Source organism: Centrocercus urophasianus, unplaced genomic scaffold (assembly GCF_019232065.1).
Source record: "Centrocercus urophasianus isolate 14NV4802_14NV808 unplaced genomic scaffold, USGS_Curo_1.0 seq_11, whole genome shotgun sequence".
Lineage (NCBI taxonomy): Eukaryota > Metazoa > Chordata > Aves > Galliformes > Phasianidae > Centrocercus > Centrocercus urophasianus.
In genome coordinates, this window is record NW_024884253.1 from 90,230,623 (window position 1) to 90,248,661 (window position 18,039).

An 18,039-nucleotide genomic window follows, 5' to 3' on the forward strand; every position below is an offset into this window, starting at 1 on the left:
ATATAATCAAGAGAGTTAGGCAAAGTGGACAATGATAACAAAAGAGAATAAAATGAAAAGCTTATCCTTACACTGAGCTCACCACAAAACACCAGAAGGAGAGATCTCCAGATGAGATCCTTCCCCACTGGTAGCCAGCTCTTAAATAGGTCTAGGAGGGGTGCAGCCTGGCTCCATCCCTTCCGGCAGCACAGGTGAATTGCCTTCACCTGTGCTCCTCTGGCTGGCTCATGGCTCGCCTCAGGTGATCAATCAGAGGTTCAGGCCATGACTCAGTAGTTCCCATACATTCACACACTATATATTCTGCTGGTGCTCATGCTGCACTCTCTGTATGGACTGCACTTACACTGTACAGACATGTCAAACGTAAACTTTCTGCAGATCATCTAAGCTTTTAAGTGATCTGCTAGGAACTTTAAAAGGATGTGCTATCAATGTGAACTATATTGTATCTTCTTTGCTACTAATGCAGAGTTGGGTATTCGTATCTTTTTGTTCCTTGCAATCTTTCCTTGTGTTCTTTGCAAACAAAGGTAACAATTAAAGGTGAACTTAAAAAAGATTTGATCTTATTCAGCAGTGAGAATTCTAAAACTATCCTATTGCACAGCTCTGTAGGGAGGAAAGCGAACCAATAACTGGTATTTTCTGGATCTTTCTCTCATCTTCTAGTTTTCTGCCCTTCAGGGGCAAATGAAATATTTTCCCTTTTTGTGACTCATAAAATCCTAGTGCCTACTCTCTGAGATAAAAGGATTTATAGGCATTACTCTTTCTGAGGCAAATAAGGAAAAGGGAGGGGCACTTGGGACTACAGAAAAAGGATTAACATAATATGGATGGCAGGTATTTACATCACTGGCAGAAATATTATTCAGATAGCTAAATAGCAATAAAGCCTTCATCTTTTTGCCCCTATTGCTGTTGGCTCATTCAGGAAAGTTGCCATCACGATATTTATGCATTGACTGCTGGCTCAAAAACCAAGACAGCTGTATTTTCCAAAAAAAGTTAATTTTTGGGGTATTCTAAAGAAGTTGGGAAAGAGTTCCACAGTTCCATTCCATGGTGTAAGAACATATCCTTTTATCAGTTTTTTTTTTTTTTTTTTTTTTTTTTTTGTGGGGTGTGCTTTTTTGTTTGTTTGTTTGTTTTGCTTCTTTTTAATTTACCTGAACATCAAATTCTTTTTGCACTATAACAAGAAAAAAAGAAAAAAAAAAAAAAAAAGAAAAAGAAAAAGGAAAAGAAACCCAGACATTTAATTTCTTTATCTCAACTTCATAGTGGTAGTGTCAACTTCCCAGCTTGAAATTCTCTCTATTCATAATGTACCTTAGATTACATTATGTCATCAATGATGTGCTGTTAATTTTCAGAATGCATTAGCTCCACTAATTTGTTCTGACAGTTATTTCTAAGCAGTTTCATAAAGTCAGATATACACTTTCTGTGTACGTAAGTATTAGAAAGTCCTATGACTTACCTGCACAGCCCAGAGGTAGTCCAGACGTAGCTTCAAGTCCACCTGTCTTGAATGCAGTGCCAAAGCACAAGAAAATAGCAAAATAGCTAGTGTTGGTTCATAGCCTCGCATATAAAAGGATCCACTCCTTAAAAATAAAGTAAAAGTAAAAAGGTTATTCCAGGTTCTCTAAGCATTGGACATTTTTAATATAAAATCTTTAATTTGGAATCTGTTCGTGTCCCCTAATGTCCAGCCTTTTCCAAAGTGGCTCATACTGGCAGGGAGGTAGGTGACAGTACTATGACTGCATCTCATTGACATTCAGGTTCTCAAGGATTTTATAATTATACTCATTACTGTAATGTGTTGTAGTGGAATAGCCAGGTCACAGTCTAAACCAGTATGTGAGCACCTGAGAGCCCAGAGCGGGGCAGCCTAGATCCACCCTTCCTCTCTCTCACTCACTGGTGCTTCTGGTCATGTTTCTGGGAGCGCGTATATACTCAGAGCCTGCTTGGTTTGCCCCCTCCTTTGGCTCGCCAGAGTTCAAACCCGAGAAGGCTGCATTCCTCAGCTCACCCTTTTTTCCAAACCCTTGCTGAAAAGAGTGAATTGATTTTGATATTTTGTTCTTTAGTGCTTGTATCTCTCATAAAGGTTCTCTCATTGCCTTTGTTTGCTTTATATGTTTGCATACTTTCACTGAGAAAATATAAAAGCCCTCAAAAGTTCAAAAGTTTAACTGAAATTACAATTGGTTGAGGGTTTCTGAAATATGGAAGTGAAGACTTTAACATTTTTTTATATATTTCATATTACAATTAGACTGCAGCATGATCAGATGAAATATATTAGCATGAAACTTCAGAATAATGGGACAACAGTTCCCCAAAATGATTCAATATTATTAGATCCAACAATATTTCTCACATTCTGCAAAGGATACAATCTTGAGCAGCACTTGAATGCTAGAAGGCAGTTACCTAATGAGGTTCAACAAGGGCAAGTTATAGTCCTACGCTTGGGGAGGAATAACTGTATGCATCAGTACAGGTTAGGGGCTGATCTGCTGGAAAGAAACTGCAGAGAACTTAGGTGTCCTGGTGGGCAACAGGTTGACCATGAGCCAGCAGTGTGCTGTGTGGCCAAAAGGTACATTAAAATGAGCATAAAGGGAGGACACCCTTCCCTTCTACTCTGCCCTGATGAGTCCGCATCTTGAATACTGTGTCCAGTTCTGGACTCCTCAGTTCAAGAAAAACAAGGAACTACTTGGAGAGAGTCCAGAGGAGGCCTACAAAGATGACTGGGGCCTGGACCATCTCCCCTGTGAGGAAAGGCTGAGAGACCTGGGACTGATTGTCTGGAGAGGAGAAGACTGAGGGTGGATCTTATCTATGCTTATAAATATCTGAAGGATGGGTGTCAAGGAGACGGGGCCAGGCTCTTTACCACTGCCCAGTGACAGGACAAGGGGCAATGGGCACAAACTGGGATACAGAAAGTTCCATCTGAACACAAAGAGAAATTTCTTTGCTTTGAGAGTGGCAGAACACTGGAACAAGCTGCTCAGAGAAGTTGTGGAATCTCCTCTGGAGATACTCAAAACCTGCTCGGATTCTTCCCCATGCAACTTACTGTAGGGAACTTGCTTTAGCAGAGGAGTTGGACTACATGATCTGCAGAGGTTCCTTCCAACCCCTATGATTCTGTGATTCAGAGATGAATAGTAAATGCAATGACTATCTATAAAGAAACACCATTGTTTTGACTTTGCAAGACACCTACCCCACTGCTTTTCTGTAACCACTGAGTTCCAGAATAACTATGTACAAAATAGTAACAAAAAGCAGCAGTATAATTTTTGGCAAGGAAGATACACGTAGAAATATTGCCAAGGTGAGAGTCCCCACTACACAGGAAAGGAAAGCATAGTGAGCTGTATCACATGGAAGTTCATTCATTGTTTTATTTGTTCCACCAGGAGAAATGATAACTATAGAACTGCTGGAATTGGTATTCCAAACCCAAGGCATGCATCCAACCTAGAAAAGATAGGAGAGGAGAAAAGAGGAGAAAGTTAATTGTGAAATGAACAGAAATGCAGCTGGTGTGGGGATTGACTGTAGTTCAGTACTAATTGGGAATAAATGGATATAGAGTTCCCAAACAATTAATTGCTCTAATAAAATCTTCTTGAAATGCTATGTTTTGTGTGGGATAAATGTTTTGTTCACTAGTTGTCAGCAAGACCAACTAATTAAAGCCTGGAATTATTTGAGCAGTTTCCCTTTCAGTGCTCAAAACCAAAATATTTTCAACCCAAAGTAAGTGTGAAAAACTTATGAACTTCAGAAAGTATTTTATATTGTTATTTGGATGAGAAAGCCCATATATAAATGTGTCTGATTTGTGAACTATGTAAGCCATATCAATTTCAATTAATCAAATATAAAATAAAAGATATTTTAATTTTTATTTGAAAAAGCAGGCATGGATAAACATATCTTCTCTACCTCAGAGATAATTCATCTATCACATACGATTCAAATATTGTATCTTGTCTCTTAATATCCATTCCACATAGTTATCTTTGATCAATTTCTTCTCTAGAATAGGATATTAAAAAAAAAAAAAAAAAACAACTTTTTTGGTACACGATGATTTTTAATCAGATTCTTTCAAAGGCAATGCCACATATAGATCTCAAACCTCTTCTACAAGGAAGGGAGGAATCAGTGGCAAACAGCTGCAGTACAGTTTTAACTGCACTCCAATCTTCACGCTTTACTAAGGGAGAAGATTAGAGCTAACATAAATGAGGAGAGTGGGACTGCAGTGTGAAATTGATTTTAACAGGAATTGCCACATAAGCCCTGCTCTGTACTTAAGCTTCTTTTCTGAAGTGTGTTATTAGACCTTTTTACTTTATCCTAACCACAAATAATGAAATTTTACAGCATGCTGTAAAATAAATGAAAATCTGAAAGGTGATCAATGAATATACAGGACTTCGTAGTAATTCAAATAGATGAGACACTGCAGATAAATGTGAGTTAAAATACTGATTAACATTATGAAATGAAATTGTAAAGGCTGAGGTGAAAAATCAATTCAATGTGATTTTGTTCAATGTCCTTAAAAATGCTCTTCATACTGCAGTCATCTGAAAAAAAAAGCATGCACGAAGACTTTACGAATGATGTGCAATTCTTCCAGGAAAAATGCATCTGTTCTGTAACTAAGTAAAATCTCAATACCTAGCTTCTCTGCTGGATGAGAATTTGAAGAACCAGTGTTTTCTACTGATCAAACACTTATCCTAAGTATTTCAATGGATGAAGGCTTTTATTTTTATTTTTATTTTACTTCAGTAAGGGATAAATTTATATTCATGGCCTATTTTAAGTTGTAACTGGATGATCCTTATTGGAGTCCAGAACTAAATTCCAATCTTCCTTCTGCTGAAATTTGAAATTCAAGATTATCTTAGCTATTTACGAGTTCTGTATTTTATTTTCACTGTCTATTATCTCGGTCAAGTAAGCGTCAAGTATATAGGGGATGATCCACAAAACTTCCACTGTCATGACATTCATCTAAGTCTAAAAGTGAGATGTACTTTTGTATAGCAACTTTTGGGTTGCTGAGAGGCTAGCTAGACTGGAAGCACTGCATATCTATTTAGGTTTATAGGCACATGAGGAATCTGTGTGCTCTTACACAGATGATGTTCAGGAAATCCAAGAAATATCTGAATATCAGGAATTCTCGGTACCCCTCAAGACATTGGATCAGGACAAGGGATCCTCTGCCCATTCAGTTCAATTTGATAGATTTTCCCAGGGCACATCCAGGGACCAGTGAATACATAAAATATGAAATAATGAGTGTGGCATCACAGTCAGCATTGCTCCTGAAACCACTGTCTTCTTATTGCTTAGAACACATTGCTTGCATCCCACAGAGAGGCATGGTTTGAGACATCTGCTTCCTCAGAAGTTCCAATTCTGTTTAGTATGCTATTTTTGTGTGGATTCTTTCCTTTGGGTACCTTAGAATATTGAATTCATTCATGGACAAAGTGCTGAAATTGAGTGCTGAGAATTCAACAAAGCAACTGCATGCCAAATATTTAGGCATTCACCATGTAGAACTAGCTGTTAAAGAAACTCAGTTTTTCAGAATGCTGAGCACGTACTTCACATCAGCTCCTCAGACAATAGATTCAAGTGGACTGTATAAAAAGTACAGTGTAAAAACCTCTTATTCTATATCATCCAGATTTCTAAGATTTTTTTATCTTTTCTGATCTATCTAGACATAAAATATCTGTTACCATGCAGAAATATTTTCTATTAGTTGTCACACAGAAATAACCTTGTGACCATACATTGTCTGTCACACTATACTAGCCATTAAACTATTAATCAAGTTTAACATTTAAAAATGATTTTTCCATAAAGAACGTGGCAATTGCAGATTTGCAGTGATCCTATCTTTAGATATAAAAATTTCCACAGTTTTTGTCTATGTATTATCTATACGATATGCTAGTAACTTCGCCATTCCTAACTCAGTACTCTTATTCAAGATTGTGAAAATTCAAACTAAACAAAGTAAGTTTTGAAGAAACTTGCTCTGCCAACAACAATAATTAAAAGAGTTAATAATTAATCGTTGTACATGCTCACTGGTATCTGTAAAACATTGTTCTTAAACAGAAAGCTAAAGTTGATTTAAATACTCACCACACATCCTTGAGCCACAGAGTATATTAAGATCACAATAAAAATACACAAAATGGTACGAATTTGTATTGTTAGGCACCCTGGAAAACACTAAGAAAGAGAAAAAAGATTAATACATATTTTAGAAATATTTTTAGAAGTGGAGTTGTTACTATTTAGTGGCTTTATATAGCAAAGAAAGTGATGTTTTCCTGCAATGTAAATTAAGAAACAAGCATGCATTTATAATTACATACATACGTAGCAGTAATAATTGTGACTATATGTTTTAATAGCAATTGCATTTCTGGGGTAATACACATGAAATTATGATTACTATACATTATTTCTCACTAAAATTAAAATTCTTTGGACTATTAGTAGGATGCCCATTCATAATGCAAAGTGGGATGGCATTAGACTTTTTTTCCCCTGAGGAATGTATACAACACGTTTTGCCTTGCAAATTATCAACTTCAGATGAACCAAGAGAACATACTGTGATAGCATGGAACTTTGGAATGGTATTTGTGTCTTCTGCTATAATAGTCACACTAAATGTCAGGATAGTTTGAATTATCAGAACCCGTTAAAAACACTGAATTTGTCAGAGCAGAAACAGCATTGGGAAAAAAATGTCTAGTGGAATAGAGTCTTGTGAATCTCTTACTCATCTCCACGAATGAAATGTACGCCAAAAGATGAGAGAGGGAGGACAAGTCTGCCAGGGTATAGTATTTATGTTTGTTCCAACCCATACTGTGTTGGTTTTATGTGGCAATGTTTCAGTAACAGCAAGTGGCCTCTGTGAGCAGTGCCCAGCAGCTGCCCCATGATAGATCAGAGCCAGTTCCAGACATCTCCAAAAGAGACATCTGGAGCTGGCCAGAGCTGAGCTGGGAGCAACACTGGCTCTGATGCTGGAAGAGAAGGTTTAGGAAAGGGAAAAACTGTTGTGCAAAAGCAGCTTAGAGAGAAGAGTGAGAAAATGTGAGAAACAGTCCTGCAGATGTCCAGGTCAGTGCAGAAGAAGGACAGGATGTGCTTCAAGTGTGGAGTAGAAGTTCCCAGCAGCCCACAGAGAGGTCTAGGGTAGAACAGGCTGTGCCCCAGCAGTTCATGGGGCACCATGCAGAGCACATCTCTGCATGTAGCCTGTGGAGGAGCTCATGGTGCAGCAGAAAGCTGTGGCCCATGGACAGCCCCTGCAGAAGCAGGCCCTGGGTCAGAGCTGCAGCCTGTGAAGAGAAGCCTGCAGTGGAGCAGGAGGTCTGAGGGAGCTGCTGCCAGTATGGACCCATGCTAGAGCAGTGCCCTCCTGAAGGATGGGCACAATAGTACCCCATAGGTGCAGTACTAGAAGAGCTACAGCCTGTGGGAAGCCCACATGGGATAGAAAAGATGCAGCCTGTGGGGGAATCCCAGGATGGAGAAGAATAGAGTGACAATGAAGGAGCAGCAGAGATGAAGCAGCCTCCATTCCCCATTACCTCATGCCACTCAAAAGGAGGAAGGAGAAGAGAGAGCGAAGGTGTTTTTAGTCTATTTTTAGATTCTCACTGTGCTATCTATAACTAACAATAGGAAATAAATAACATGAATCTCTCTTCTATGGTGTCTGTTTTGCCTGTGATAGTAGTTGTAGAGAGATTTCTCTGTCCTTATCTCAACTCTTGAGCCTTTTTCTGTTTTTTTGAGGAGGGGGAGTGAGAGAGCAGCATCGTAAAGATTATCTAGTCTGTCCTCCTGCAGGTTTTGACAAATATGTTAAACAGGACAAGTCACTTGGGTAGACCCCTGTGGTACTCCACTTACTACTGCCTTCCAAGTGAAGTATGACCTGTTATCTGAACCTGATCATCCAGACTGGTTTTCATTTAATCATCAAGATGTTTACTCTCCTAGACTAAAATCTATCTATATATATGAAGCAGATGGTTCATTTTTATCCATATGTATAAAATGCTGTTATAATGCTTTTGTACAAGGAGATAAGTATATTCAGTTAATTCAGGGTGCAATGAAGTTGCTCGCACAGGATAAAGCAGTAATAATAAAATGTTGAGAATTTCCATAGTTTGAAGATAATGCTGCATGGTAAACAAGTACAAAGCAAAATGCCGATTCAAAACAGTTCCAACACATTGCATAGACATTTTTCTTGGTGTGTGTTGTGTGTATGTTATAAATATTAACATGCTAGAGCAGTGGGATAAAAAGGAAAGTAAAATTTTAAAAGGTAAGGTACAAGACACATCTGACCGAATGCTCTGATTAAAGCATAAAATGTTTATATTTCTGACTTTTTGGTCACTCTAAAACAGCATCTGCTCTTTCAGAACAGTACAGCATTTTGGGCAAAATTTTCTTGGTTTTATTTGTGGGATTTTTATTAACTAAAGATGTAGTGTTAGATACCCTAAATGCTAGGTAACCAGTAATGTTCAAAATTATTATAGTGATTTTACGAGTAAGATTATAAAGCTTGAAGCATCTTTTAATAATTACACTTTATACTTCCTAGTGTAATATAATGCTAGAAAAGTACCAGAAGAATAATTTGAACACAGGAGTCCCCAGTTCACAATTCTGTATTCATTACACATAATATATTATAATTTATTTGATATACAAGACAAATTTGTCAGCACTGCTATATTCTAAATTTTAATTTTTTTTTGTTTTGTTTTTCTAATGCTGGATTTCATCCAATAAAATACTGAATCTCTAGAGAAACCTGAATAAATTATAAATCCTGTTGACTGCTGAAACAAACCTTAAGTTTGCACTAGCCCCAGGGAAATTACATAAAGTGGAACAATTTCCCACAAACTCCATCTGTATCTAATGATCATGCAACACTTAATAAAGTACTGTTCCTTCATGAAACAAAAGAGATAATTAAAATTACTCCTATAAAATTGTCTAAGTTTATAAAGATCTGTTATGTACCAGATACTCTGCTAAGATGCTATTTATGTTTCCATGAAAACAATTACCTTTCTCCTGCCAAAGGCCATATTTTCTAACTAAAAATTAGTGTGTGCTAATCAGCAGAGCAGAATAACTGTGTAGGTGTTTCTTCTGATTATTTTCTGAAAAAAAATAATAAATTTGGTTTAAGCCACCACAGATAGTTTTCATCAGAAACTATACTGATATAGTAGACCTTCTCTTCTACAACAACCAGATGTTCTGCATTATTACTGTTGTGAAAATGTAATGGAGAAGAACTAATTATTTCTTAAGATTTTGAAAAGGCCAAGAGTGTATTTGCAAGACACTTTACCAGGAAAGTGGTTGATTATTTGACAGGAGAAGTTTTGAAAACAAAGAGGAAGTTAGCAGCACTTCACACTTAAATACTAATTGCAGTGGAAGGATTCATGCTTCCTTGTCAGAAAGGAGAAAAATCCAGATTAAAGCAGCTATTCATTTGGGCACTTGGATGGTTTTAGTAACTAGTGGTAGGTGCTCAGGGAGAAATTGCAAAAAAACCCCACCAACCAACCAACCAACCGATCAACCAACCAACCAGCAAAACTCCACACCCCAATAATAATGATAGGACTGAATGCTACAGTGCTGAAAAAAATTATTCATGTAAAAGACCGTTGCAAAAAAAATCAAGCAATCAATCAATCAATCAAACAAAAAAACATAGCATTAATAGCACTGAAGGCTACAATGCTGGAAAAAAATTATTAATGTAAGAGATCTGTCTTCAAGTAAATAATCTTTTTTTTTTTTTGAAATGCCTACAGTTTTACTCAGCAATAATCTTAAAAAGCAGATAGATCTCAGATCTCATGCTATGGAGCACGCAATGATGGCTTTGTAGTTCATTGAAGAAACAAAGTGTAGCCACTAAAAGAAAGAATAATAAAATAATCTTAAATCACTTACTTGTACTCTTGTGACATGTAGGTACATAATACAAGCCACTAGGAAGCATATGCAGAACACCAGGAGAACAAGAACTATGGTACTCCTAGAATCAAAATTCAATAGGTTAATAATAACATAAAATACAATAAGTTAGTACTTAACTTAGTAGCAGATATGAAAACAAATAGCAGAGATGTTTTTCTGAAATGGTGATGGACAAATGCTGGAGGATTTCCCCCTGTGATTTTATTGTAAAACTAACCATTTCAGGGAAAAAATCACAGTAAAATGTGCTGCTTTCAAGAATGAGAAATCAGTAAACTTTCTCGTTTGTGGCACACACTGTGATCTTAGCAAGGGGATCAAAGCAACTCAGAAATTCACCTATACAGGGTGCAAGGAAATACACTTTCTAATTTTGGACTAATGCAGAATATTCAGCATGATGACTCCTATAAATGGAGAGCTCAACTCTCCATTAGTTGATCTTGGCAACTGTGTATCAATTACTACCTGCTTTTCCCTTCTAATTTCTCCTCAAAGACTGAGTAATCAGAGCCCAGTCAACTCCGTCATTTATCAAGTCAAATAAAGTCAGACTGGACTGCACTCCCTTCTACCGACACAGAGCAACTCCTTCCATTTGAGTCTTCCTCAAACAGTAAGAAAAATCTTAGCTTTCTTGAAGATGCTTGTAATAATTCTGGTAATTCTTAATCTTCCTTTTTCTGAGCTTTCAAAATAGGTTTGTTCTTAATTTAGGAGTACAAGCCTAGTACTTCCCTTACTCAACAACGTTACGTTATTGGAGCAGTACTTTATAGATATGGCAAAAATTAGTCCACTATTACTGGCGCTTTGATTATTTTTAGGGACTTCCCATCTCCTTGCCAGCTATGGAACCAAGCACGCATTTCAAAGCATAAGATAATTTTCACACCTTCTTTTCTAGTCCTGTGAAAATAACATGCATCTTGCTATCAGTCTTGAAAAATTGCTTATACAGTTTCTAACAGTAGAAGAAAATGAGAAGTCTTTTGCTACATGTCAGTATTTGCTTTTGATTTGAAGTTCATGCAAGAATTTATGCAAGAAGTCATCAATACACAAAAAGGGATAACGCTGTGATGTAGTATGTGTATCTAGAACCAAGAAGTAACTTGAGATTATAATGTGGATTCTGAATAGAAGTATTAATAGACAGCAGGCTCCTCTATATTTTTAGAGAACTGGAGTGTATTTAGGATGGTAGTACTGCAAGGAAGCAATGGAGAGAACATGACTGCAAGTGTCTTTCAATGCAACAGTATCCAACCATTCACACTAGTGCTGAGCGGGACTTTGAAAGATACTGGGCTGCTACCAGAAAAGAAGAGTTTTTTGAATATGAACCCACTGAGATATCAGAAAGATTGATCATCAGGGTTTTTAGTGGCTAGGTTGTATTTTTGCCTTAATAACTGGAGAGCTTAAGTTGACAAGAATGTAGCCTTTATTCCATCAGACACATCTGAGGATATAAATATGTGTTCAGCTGTCAAGCTGTTGTGCTGAGATGATTACAGGAACAGCGAAAATGTCAAGCTTTTTGTGCATTTATGCAGCAAATGTCTTTCTTACAACAATTTTTTGTCTAGATTTTTTAACTTTCCCCTTGGAAGACTGTAACACATATTGAAGACCATTATTATCACCTCTCCCATTATAGTAACACTTCACACTTCTTGTCTTGGTTTTTGCATTTGCTTGTCATACTTAGAAGTACTTTTGGCAATCTGAAGAGCAACTTTAAGCTCCAGGTTTTGTGGAGAAGGAAAATTTCTGGTATTTTCACAGTTTTAGTCAAGCTCGTGGTTTCATCTGTGCCACAGCAAGGAAAGAGTCACAGTTTGATTGCCTAAAGTTAAGACTGACATGTTTATTGGAAGATGTTACCATTCAGTATGTGGCTTTTCTAGCTTGCCCAATGATGAACCAATCCATTTTCATGGCATAGAGTGTTCATGTTCTGCTGTATCTTCTATTATCTGTCACATAATAGCTGAATCTGAAAACCTGTCCAGCTTTTTTTTTTGGAGTAATGCTACTTTTTGGAAAGGTTAACAATTATCATGGCAAATATTCTTGCAAATTCAGTCTAGTTCCAGTGACACTAATGCTCTTTATTTCTCCTTATTTTAAATTTCATGGAATCCAAATTCTTCCACCTACTGTAGGTGTACAGAAGTAGATGAAATAGTTCTCAACTGTGCTCCAGTTAGTCAACAGAAGTAATTTGTCTGGAAACCAGATGATTTTTTGCAAGTTACTTTGAATTTTTCAGACGTTAGGTAAAAAAATTATACGCCAGTGACTATTATTAAAATTAACAATGTGTCCCTCAAACTTTCAATTAGAAATAATAGAACCATATAAGAGTGTTATTCTAACTAGAGATTTGTGAATAGAAAAGATTTGAATTAAAATGAGATTTTCTAAAGTATTATCCTGTGGCCCATTTCATCTCCATTGAAATCCTGATAATTTATAAGTGCGAATGAAGTTTACTTTTGCTATTCTCATCTGAAAAAATGAAATCATTATCAAGTTATTGAAATTATTTGAAATAGCATCAACCTGTAACTTAAAGATTTTTGGAATGAAGTCTAATTTGTCTGTAGTAAACATTTAATATAGCATTGACAGTACTTGAATTAATACATTATAGTATTCAATAAGAGCACCAAACGCATTCTCAAATACAACATGAATATGTCTGCTTTAGTGCAGCCAAGCTCTGACTACAATTCACGTAAGAATGGCCAAACTATATTTGTGGTTCATTTGGACAAATGGAAAAGTTAAGTTAGTCTGAGGATATACCATCAGAGACTCTCTTAATTGAGAAGCTACCAGTCTGGTTGCTAATTGCCTTTCCAGAGATAATAGCATTTCAGTTCTGTGCAGGCTACTTGAAGATATTTTAATTTGGATTATAGTGGCAAAAGATAGAAACTTACTGTGGTATTATTAGAAGGTAGACAAGGCCAAATAAGGCAGCTAGAATTAGTGAGAGAACTACAGCACTGGTGAAGTATTCATCCTGAAGCTGGTGGTACTGTTAAAGAAAGGAGACAATGAAGACAGTGAGCATTTAATGTATACCCAGCCAGCCACTCACACTTGTCCACTCTTCGCAAGAAAGAGCAACAACCTAAGGCCACTTCACAAGCATAAATATTATCATTGCTTAATTCACAAAAAAAAAAAAAAATTGGATGAGGATAGTCTACAGAAGTCTTTGCTTGACAGGTTTATTTCAGCTGTTTCTATTGGCCTACCTATTTAGCTTTCACACTCAAATTAGACAAATCCAGGCCAGACACAGGAATATTTTTATTTTTTGGATCAAAAATGATTCAGCCTTTTTTTAAGCTGAAGAAGGAGGCGCTCCTTTCCTCCTACTCTTATTCACCACCTCCAAAACATCAAAAAACACTTGGTGCTGCTTTTAAGGAATACTGTCATCTGAAGCGCTCAGGACAGCGCACAGGTGCTACTGAGAGACTCAGGTTCACTTTTAAACAATTATTTTCCCTAATTCCACTGAAGCACAGTCCCTACAACAGAAAAAGTTGTTTTCCCAAGAAGTTCAAAAATTCAATCTTCTTTTACCACCTAATGTTAGAATTTGCTTTTGTCAGAACAATTCTAGATTTACACAGAAATACTCCTAATTGGGATGTGATAATAACATCAGTGCAAGCAACTCAGTAGAGATCCACACATAGAAGTTAAAATCAATGGAAATTGAGGCCGGGTTTTCACATACTTTAACACTGTAATGCAAGAATAGAGACAATATACCGAGTCTTGCAAGATGCAGGATTTTCTCAGCAAACAAAGTTTACAGTAAATAGTTCATTTTATATATATATATATATGTTACTTTCAAGTTGGCTACCCGCAACAAGTACAAGTGTGAAATACAGAGTAGCCTGGAAAAGCACATTAACTGCAGAGAAAAAAAAAACATTTCAAGGAAATTTTGGATTATTTAAACTTCATGTTATGATATTAAAAGAAGGAAAAAAGAAACAGAAAAAAAAAATCACATGAAAGATTTGAAAGATTCGAAAGTTCTAAGTATTTCTAGAAACACAGTACAGTTGAATTGAAACATCTCAATTAATCTTTGCCCTCCATAAGTGGAAAAATAAAAAAGAAAAATAATTGGATTAGATTGGATATAAGGAAGATGTTTTTTACAATACAGGTGGTTAGGCACTGAATCAGGCTGCCCAGAGATGCAGTGGGCACTCCATCCCTGGACACATTCAAGCTTAGGTTGGACCAGGCTCTGAATAACCTGATCTAGCTGTAGATGTTCTTGTTCATTGCAAGGGAGCTGGACTAAATGACCTTTAAGTGTCCCCTTCCAACTCAAACAATTCTGTGATTCTATGAAGATTCTACGATTTTATAACTCTTCCTATATATTTATGTGCTTACACGTCTGAAGTAAGTCCACAGCTTTCAGTACAGTATGTGGTGTACCAAGAGAATTAAGTATTCCTTTATATTTTATAGGATTGATTGGATCAGTTCTCATCAGACAACATATGCAGAGAGAAGTGTCCTCCTATCATCAAACCTTTTACAGAGCCAGTGAATCAGTAGGCAGTCACATTGTCATGAGAAAGTATGAGGAGCTTGAAACGTAGAAAGATTCTGATCTTTCTTTTGCCTCCTCCAAGTTCTTCCATAGAAGGTAGAGATAATTTTTCCCTTTTAGCTAAAAGACAGTCCATCAGATTATTTAAAGGTAGTGAGAAGAATTTAAATACTGTCTACAACAACAACAAAAAAAGCAACAACAACGCAATGCTCATTGGTCAATGAAATCAGTAAAAAGTATTTGAAACTCCTTACTTTCTTTTCACGCTCAATTTGTTTATACTTCAGTGTAAAGAAGTTCAGGTCAGCCATCTCAGACTCAGTTTGCCGGGCCTCTATCAAACGACTGATGTATCTGTTTACTCGAGTTCCTGGAGTGTTGTACACAACATTGGTAGAAAAAGAGGAACGATTCCTGAGCTTTTCAGAGGCTGTCCTTAATGCTCTCCTCTGTAGCACGGATGGAAGACAGAAGCACAGGCTTTTATTAGCACAGAAATTTAACGTATTCATATTCTCTCAAGTTCACGGTCACTATGAAGAATTCATTAAGAAGAGCAACCATACAGGATCTTCTTTCAGTAAGATTACCATCTTCTAAGAACTCCTTAGATTAAATCCTGATCTCATTATTATCAATAAAAAAATGCCCACCTCATTCCAGGATTTCAACCATCATCATTTTCTTTATATGCTGCCCTGAGACTTTTTCTCCACCAAGGAAATAATCAGTCCACTGAATGACAATGGGCCATAGCAATTAATCAGTTGACATACCAGTTCATAACAAATATGTGTACTACACCTGCATATTTAATACCTGTGAAGAGGGCTCATCATTGACTGATATGTTATTTTGGTGATTGTAAAGAGGAATGAACCTTAGCAAAAGTAAAATAACTTTTCAAGCCCTGTTTTGCTGGCTTCATATGTAGAAAGGAGCTTATTCTATCATGAAAAATAATCTTGTGAACATACATGGACTAAAACATTCAAATCAAATCTTCTGTTTTTTGTTAGTCATAGCAGAAATGCTAATTTGCCAGCCGTGCAACTGAAGCTCCTTTTTTTTTTTTTTTTTTTTTTTGTTTGTTTGTTTGTTTGTTTGTTTATCTCCTTTGGTAAAAGAGAAAGGAGAACTGGCTACAACACATAAGGGGAAGACTGAATACTAAATGAGGTTTTTTGCCTCAGTCTTCCCTGGCAGCCGGGATTCCTATATTTCTCATTTCCCTGAAGCTTGCACCCCTGGTCCTCTAGGTGGGAACTGGGGGAGTAAATCCCCCTACGCTTTAAGGGCAGAGCAGGTCCGAGACCACCCCATTAGACTGAATGTATACAAGTCTATGGGGCCAGAGGACATGCATCCCAGTGTCTTAAAGGAGCTGGCTGATGTGGTTGCTGAGCAGCTCTCCATCATATTTAAAAAGTCATGTCTGTTGGATGAAGTCCCCAGGGACTGGAAAAAAGGAAATATCACTCCCATTTACAAGAAAAGGCGGAAGGAGGACCTGGGGAACTACAGGTCAGTGAGCCTCACTACTCTGCCTGAGAAGATCATGGAACAGATCCTCCTAGAAGACATGTTAAGGCACACAAGGGACAAGCAGGTGATCTGAGACAGCCAGCATGGCTTTACCAAGGGGAGGTCTTGCCTGATCAATCTAGTGGCTTCTGTGATGGAGTGACAGCATTGGTGGACAAAATGAAGGTGGCTGATATAATCTACCTAAACTTGTACAAGGCCTTTGACGTGGTCCCCCACCACATCCTTATCTCTAAATTGGAAAGATACAGATTTGAGGGGTGGATAAGGAATTGGTTGGAAGGCCATAGACAGAGGGTTGTAGTGAATGGCACTATGTCCAGGTACAGACCGGTGACAAGTGGTGTCCTACTGGTGTCTGTCTTGGGACTGGTGTTCTTCAACATCTTCATCAGTGGCATTGATGATGGGCTCAATGCACCCTCAGCAGATTTGCTGGTGACACCAAGCTGAGAGGTGTTGTTGACACATTAGAAGGAAGTTAAAACATCCAGTGGGACCTCAACAAACTTGAGTGGTGGGCCCATGTGAATCGCATGATGTTCAACAGAGCAAAGTGCAAGGTGTTGCACTTGGGTCAGAGTAACTCCAGATGCATATATACAGACTGGGAGAAGAACTCCTTGACACTAGCCCTGTGGAGAAGGACCTGGGGGTCCTGGTAGATGAAAAACTGAACATGAGCCAGCAGTGTGCTTTTGCAGCTTGGAAGGCCAATGGTATTCTGGGCTCCGTCACAAGAGGGGTGGCCAGCAGGGACAGGGAGGTGATTGTCGCTCTCTACTCTGCTCTTGTGAAGTCCCATCAGGAGTACTGCATCTAGGTCTGGGGCCAAATACTGCAAAGATGTGGAGCTGTAGGAGAAGGTCTGGAGGAAGGACGTGAAGATGATCAGAGGGCTGGAGCACCTCTCCTACAAAGACAGGCTGAGGGAGCTGGGCTTGTTCAGCCTGAAGAAAAGAAGGCTGCAAGGAGATCTAATTGCAGCCTTCCAGTATTTAAAAGGGGATTATAAACTGGCGGGGAATCAACTTTTTACTTGAGTAGACAATAATAGGACAAGGGAGAATGGTTTTAAGCTCAAGGAGGGAAGGTTTAGATTAGATATTGGGGCAAGTACTTTAAACAGAGTGGTGAGGTGCTGGAACAGGCTGACCAAAGAGGCTGTGAAAGCCCCATCCCTGGAGGTGTTCCAGACCATCTTAGATGGAGCCCTGGGCAGCCTGGTCTAATATTAGATAAGGAGGTTGATGGCCCTGTCTGCGCAGGGGGGTTGGAACTCGGGGTCCCTTCCAACCCAAGCCATTTTACGTTTCTATGATTCTATGAAGCCTACAGCATACTAACAGGGATGAACAATACAGCCTTTTTTAAATTAATTGAAAAAAAAGATGACACAAAAATGCTTCTTTGTTTTAAAATCTGGCATGGAGTTATAAAATGGAATAGACTCTGTAACCTATTATTCTATTTGTAGTAGGATTAAAGTTACTGTGCTTAGTCAAATTAGCTGTTGCTCATATAATCGCTTTCACTACGTGTCTTTTTTCTGTTATTATTTTATAAAGCAGACTTACATGATATCTGTGATTAAGGCACATTACTTTTATTTCTCAGAAATCAATTGAATAAATGTATACTGAAGTAGTGTGCTGACTTCAGAGTTTTATAGACATTCCTTGTTTAAACTGCTTAGGAAACTGTCATGGTTCTATGGTTTTTTTTTGTTGTTTGTTTGTTTGTTTTGT

The 18,039-nt window shown here is 37.6% G+C and overlaps 1 protein-coding gene across 1 annotated transcript in view; it reads right to left on the bottom strand.

Moving 5' to 3' along the window:
- ADCY1 (adenylate cyclase 1) overlaps positions 1-18,039 on the bottom strand; it is a 104,892-nt gene that overhangs the window by 16,999 nt on the left and 69,854 nt on the right. Inside the window, exons 5-10 of the mRNA XM_042839393.1 lie at positions 15,001-15,195; positions 13,089-13,186; positions 10,108-10,192; positions 6,223-6,312; positions 3,260-3,516; positions 1,490-1,616 (exon numbers count right to left, since the gene is read on the bottom strand). Coding sequence (XP_042695327.1) covers positions 1,490-1,616; positions 3,260-3,516; positions 6,223-6,312; positions 10,108-10,192; positions 13,089-13,186; positions 15,001-15,195 — 852 coding nt within the window. The remainder of the gene's footprint in view (positions 1-1,489; positions 1,617-3,259; positions 3,517-6,222; positions 6,313-10,107; positions 10,193-13,088; positions 13,187-15,000; positions 15,196-18,039) is intronic.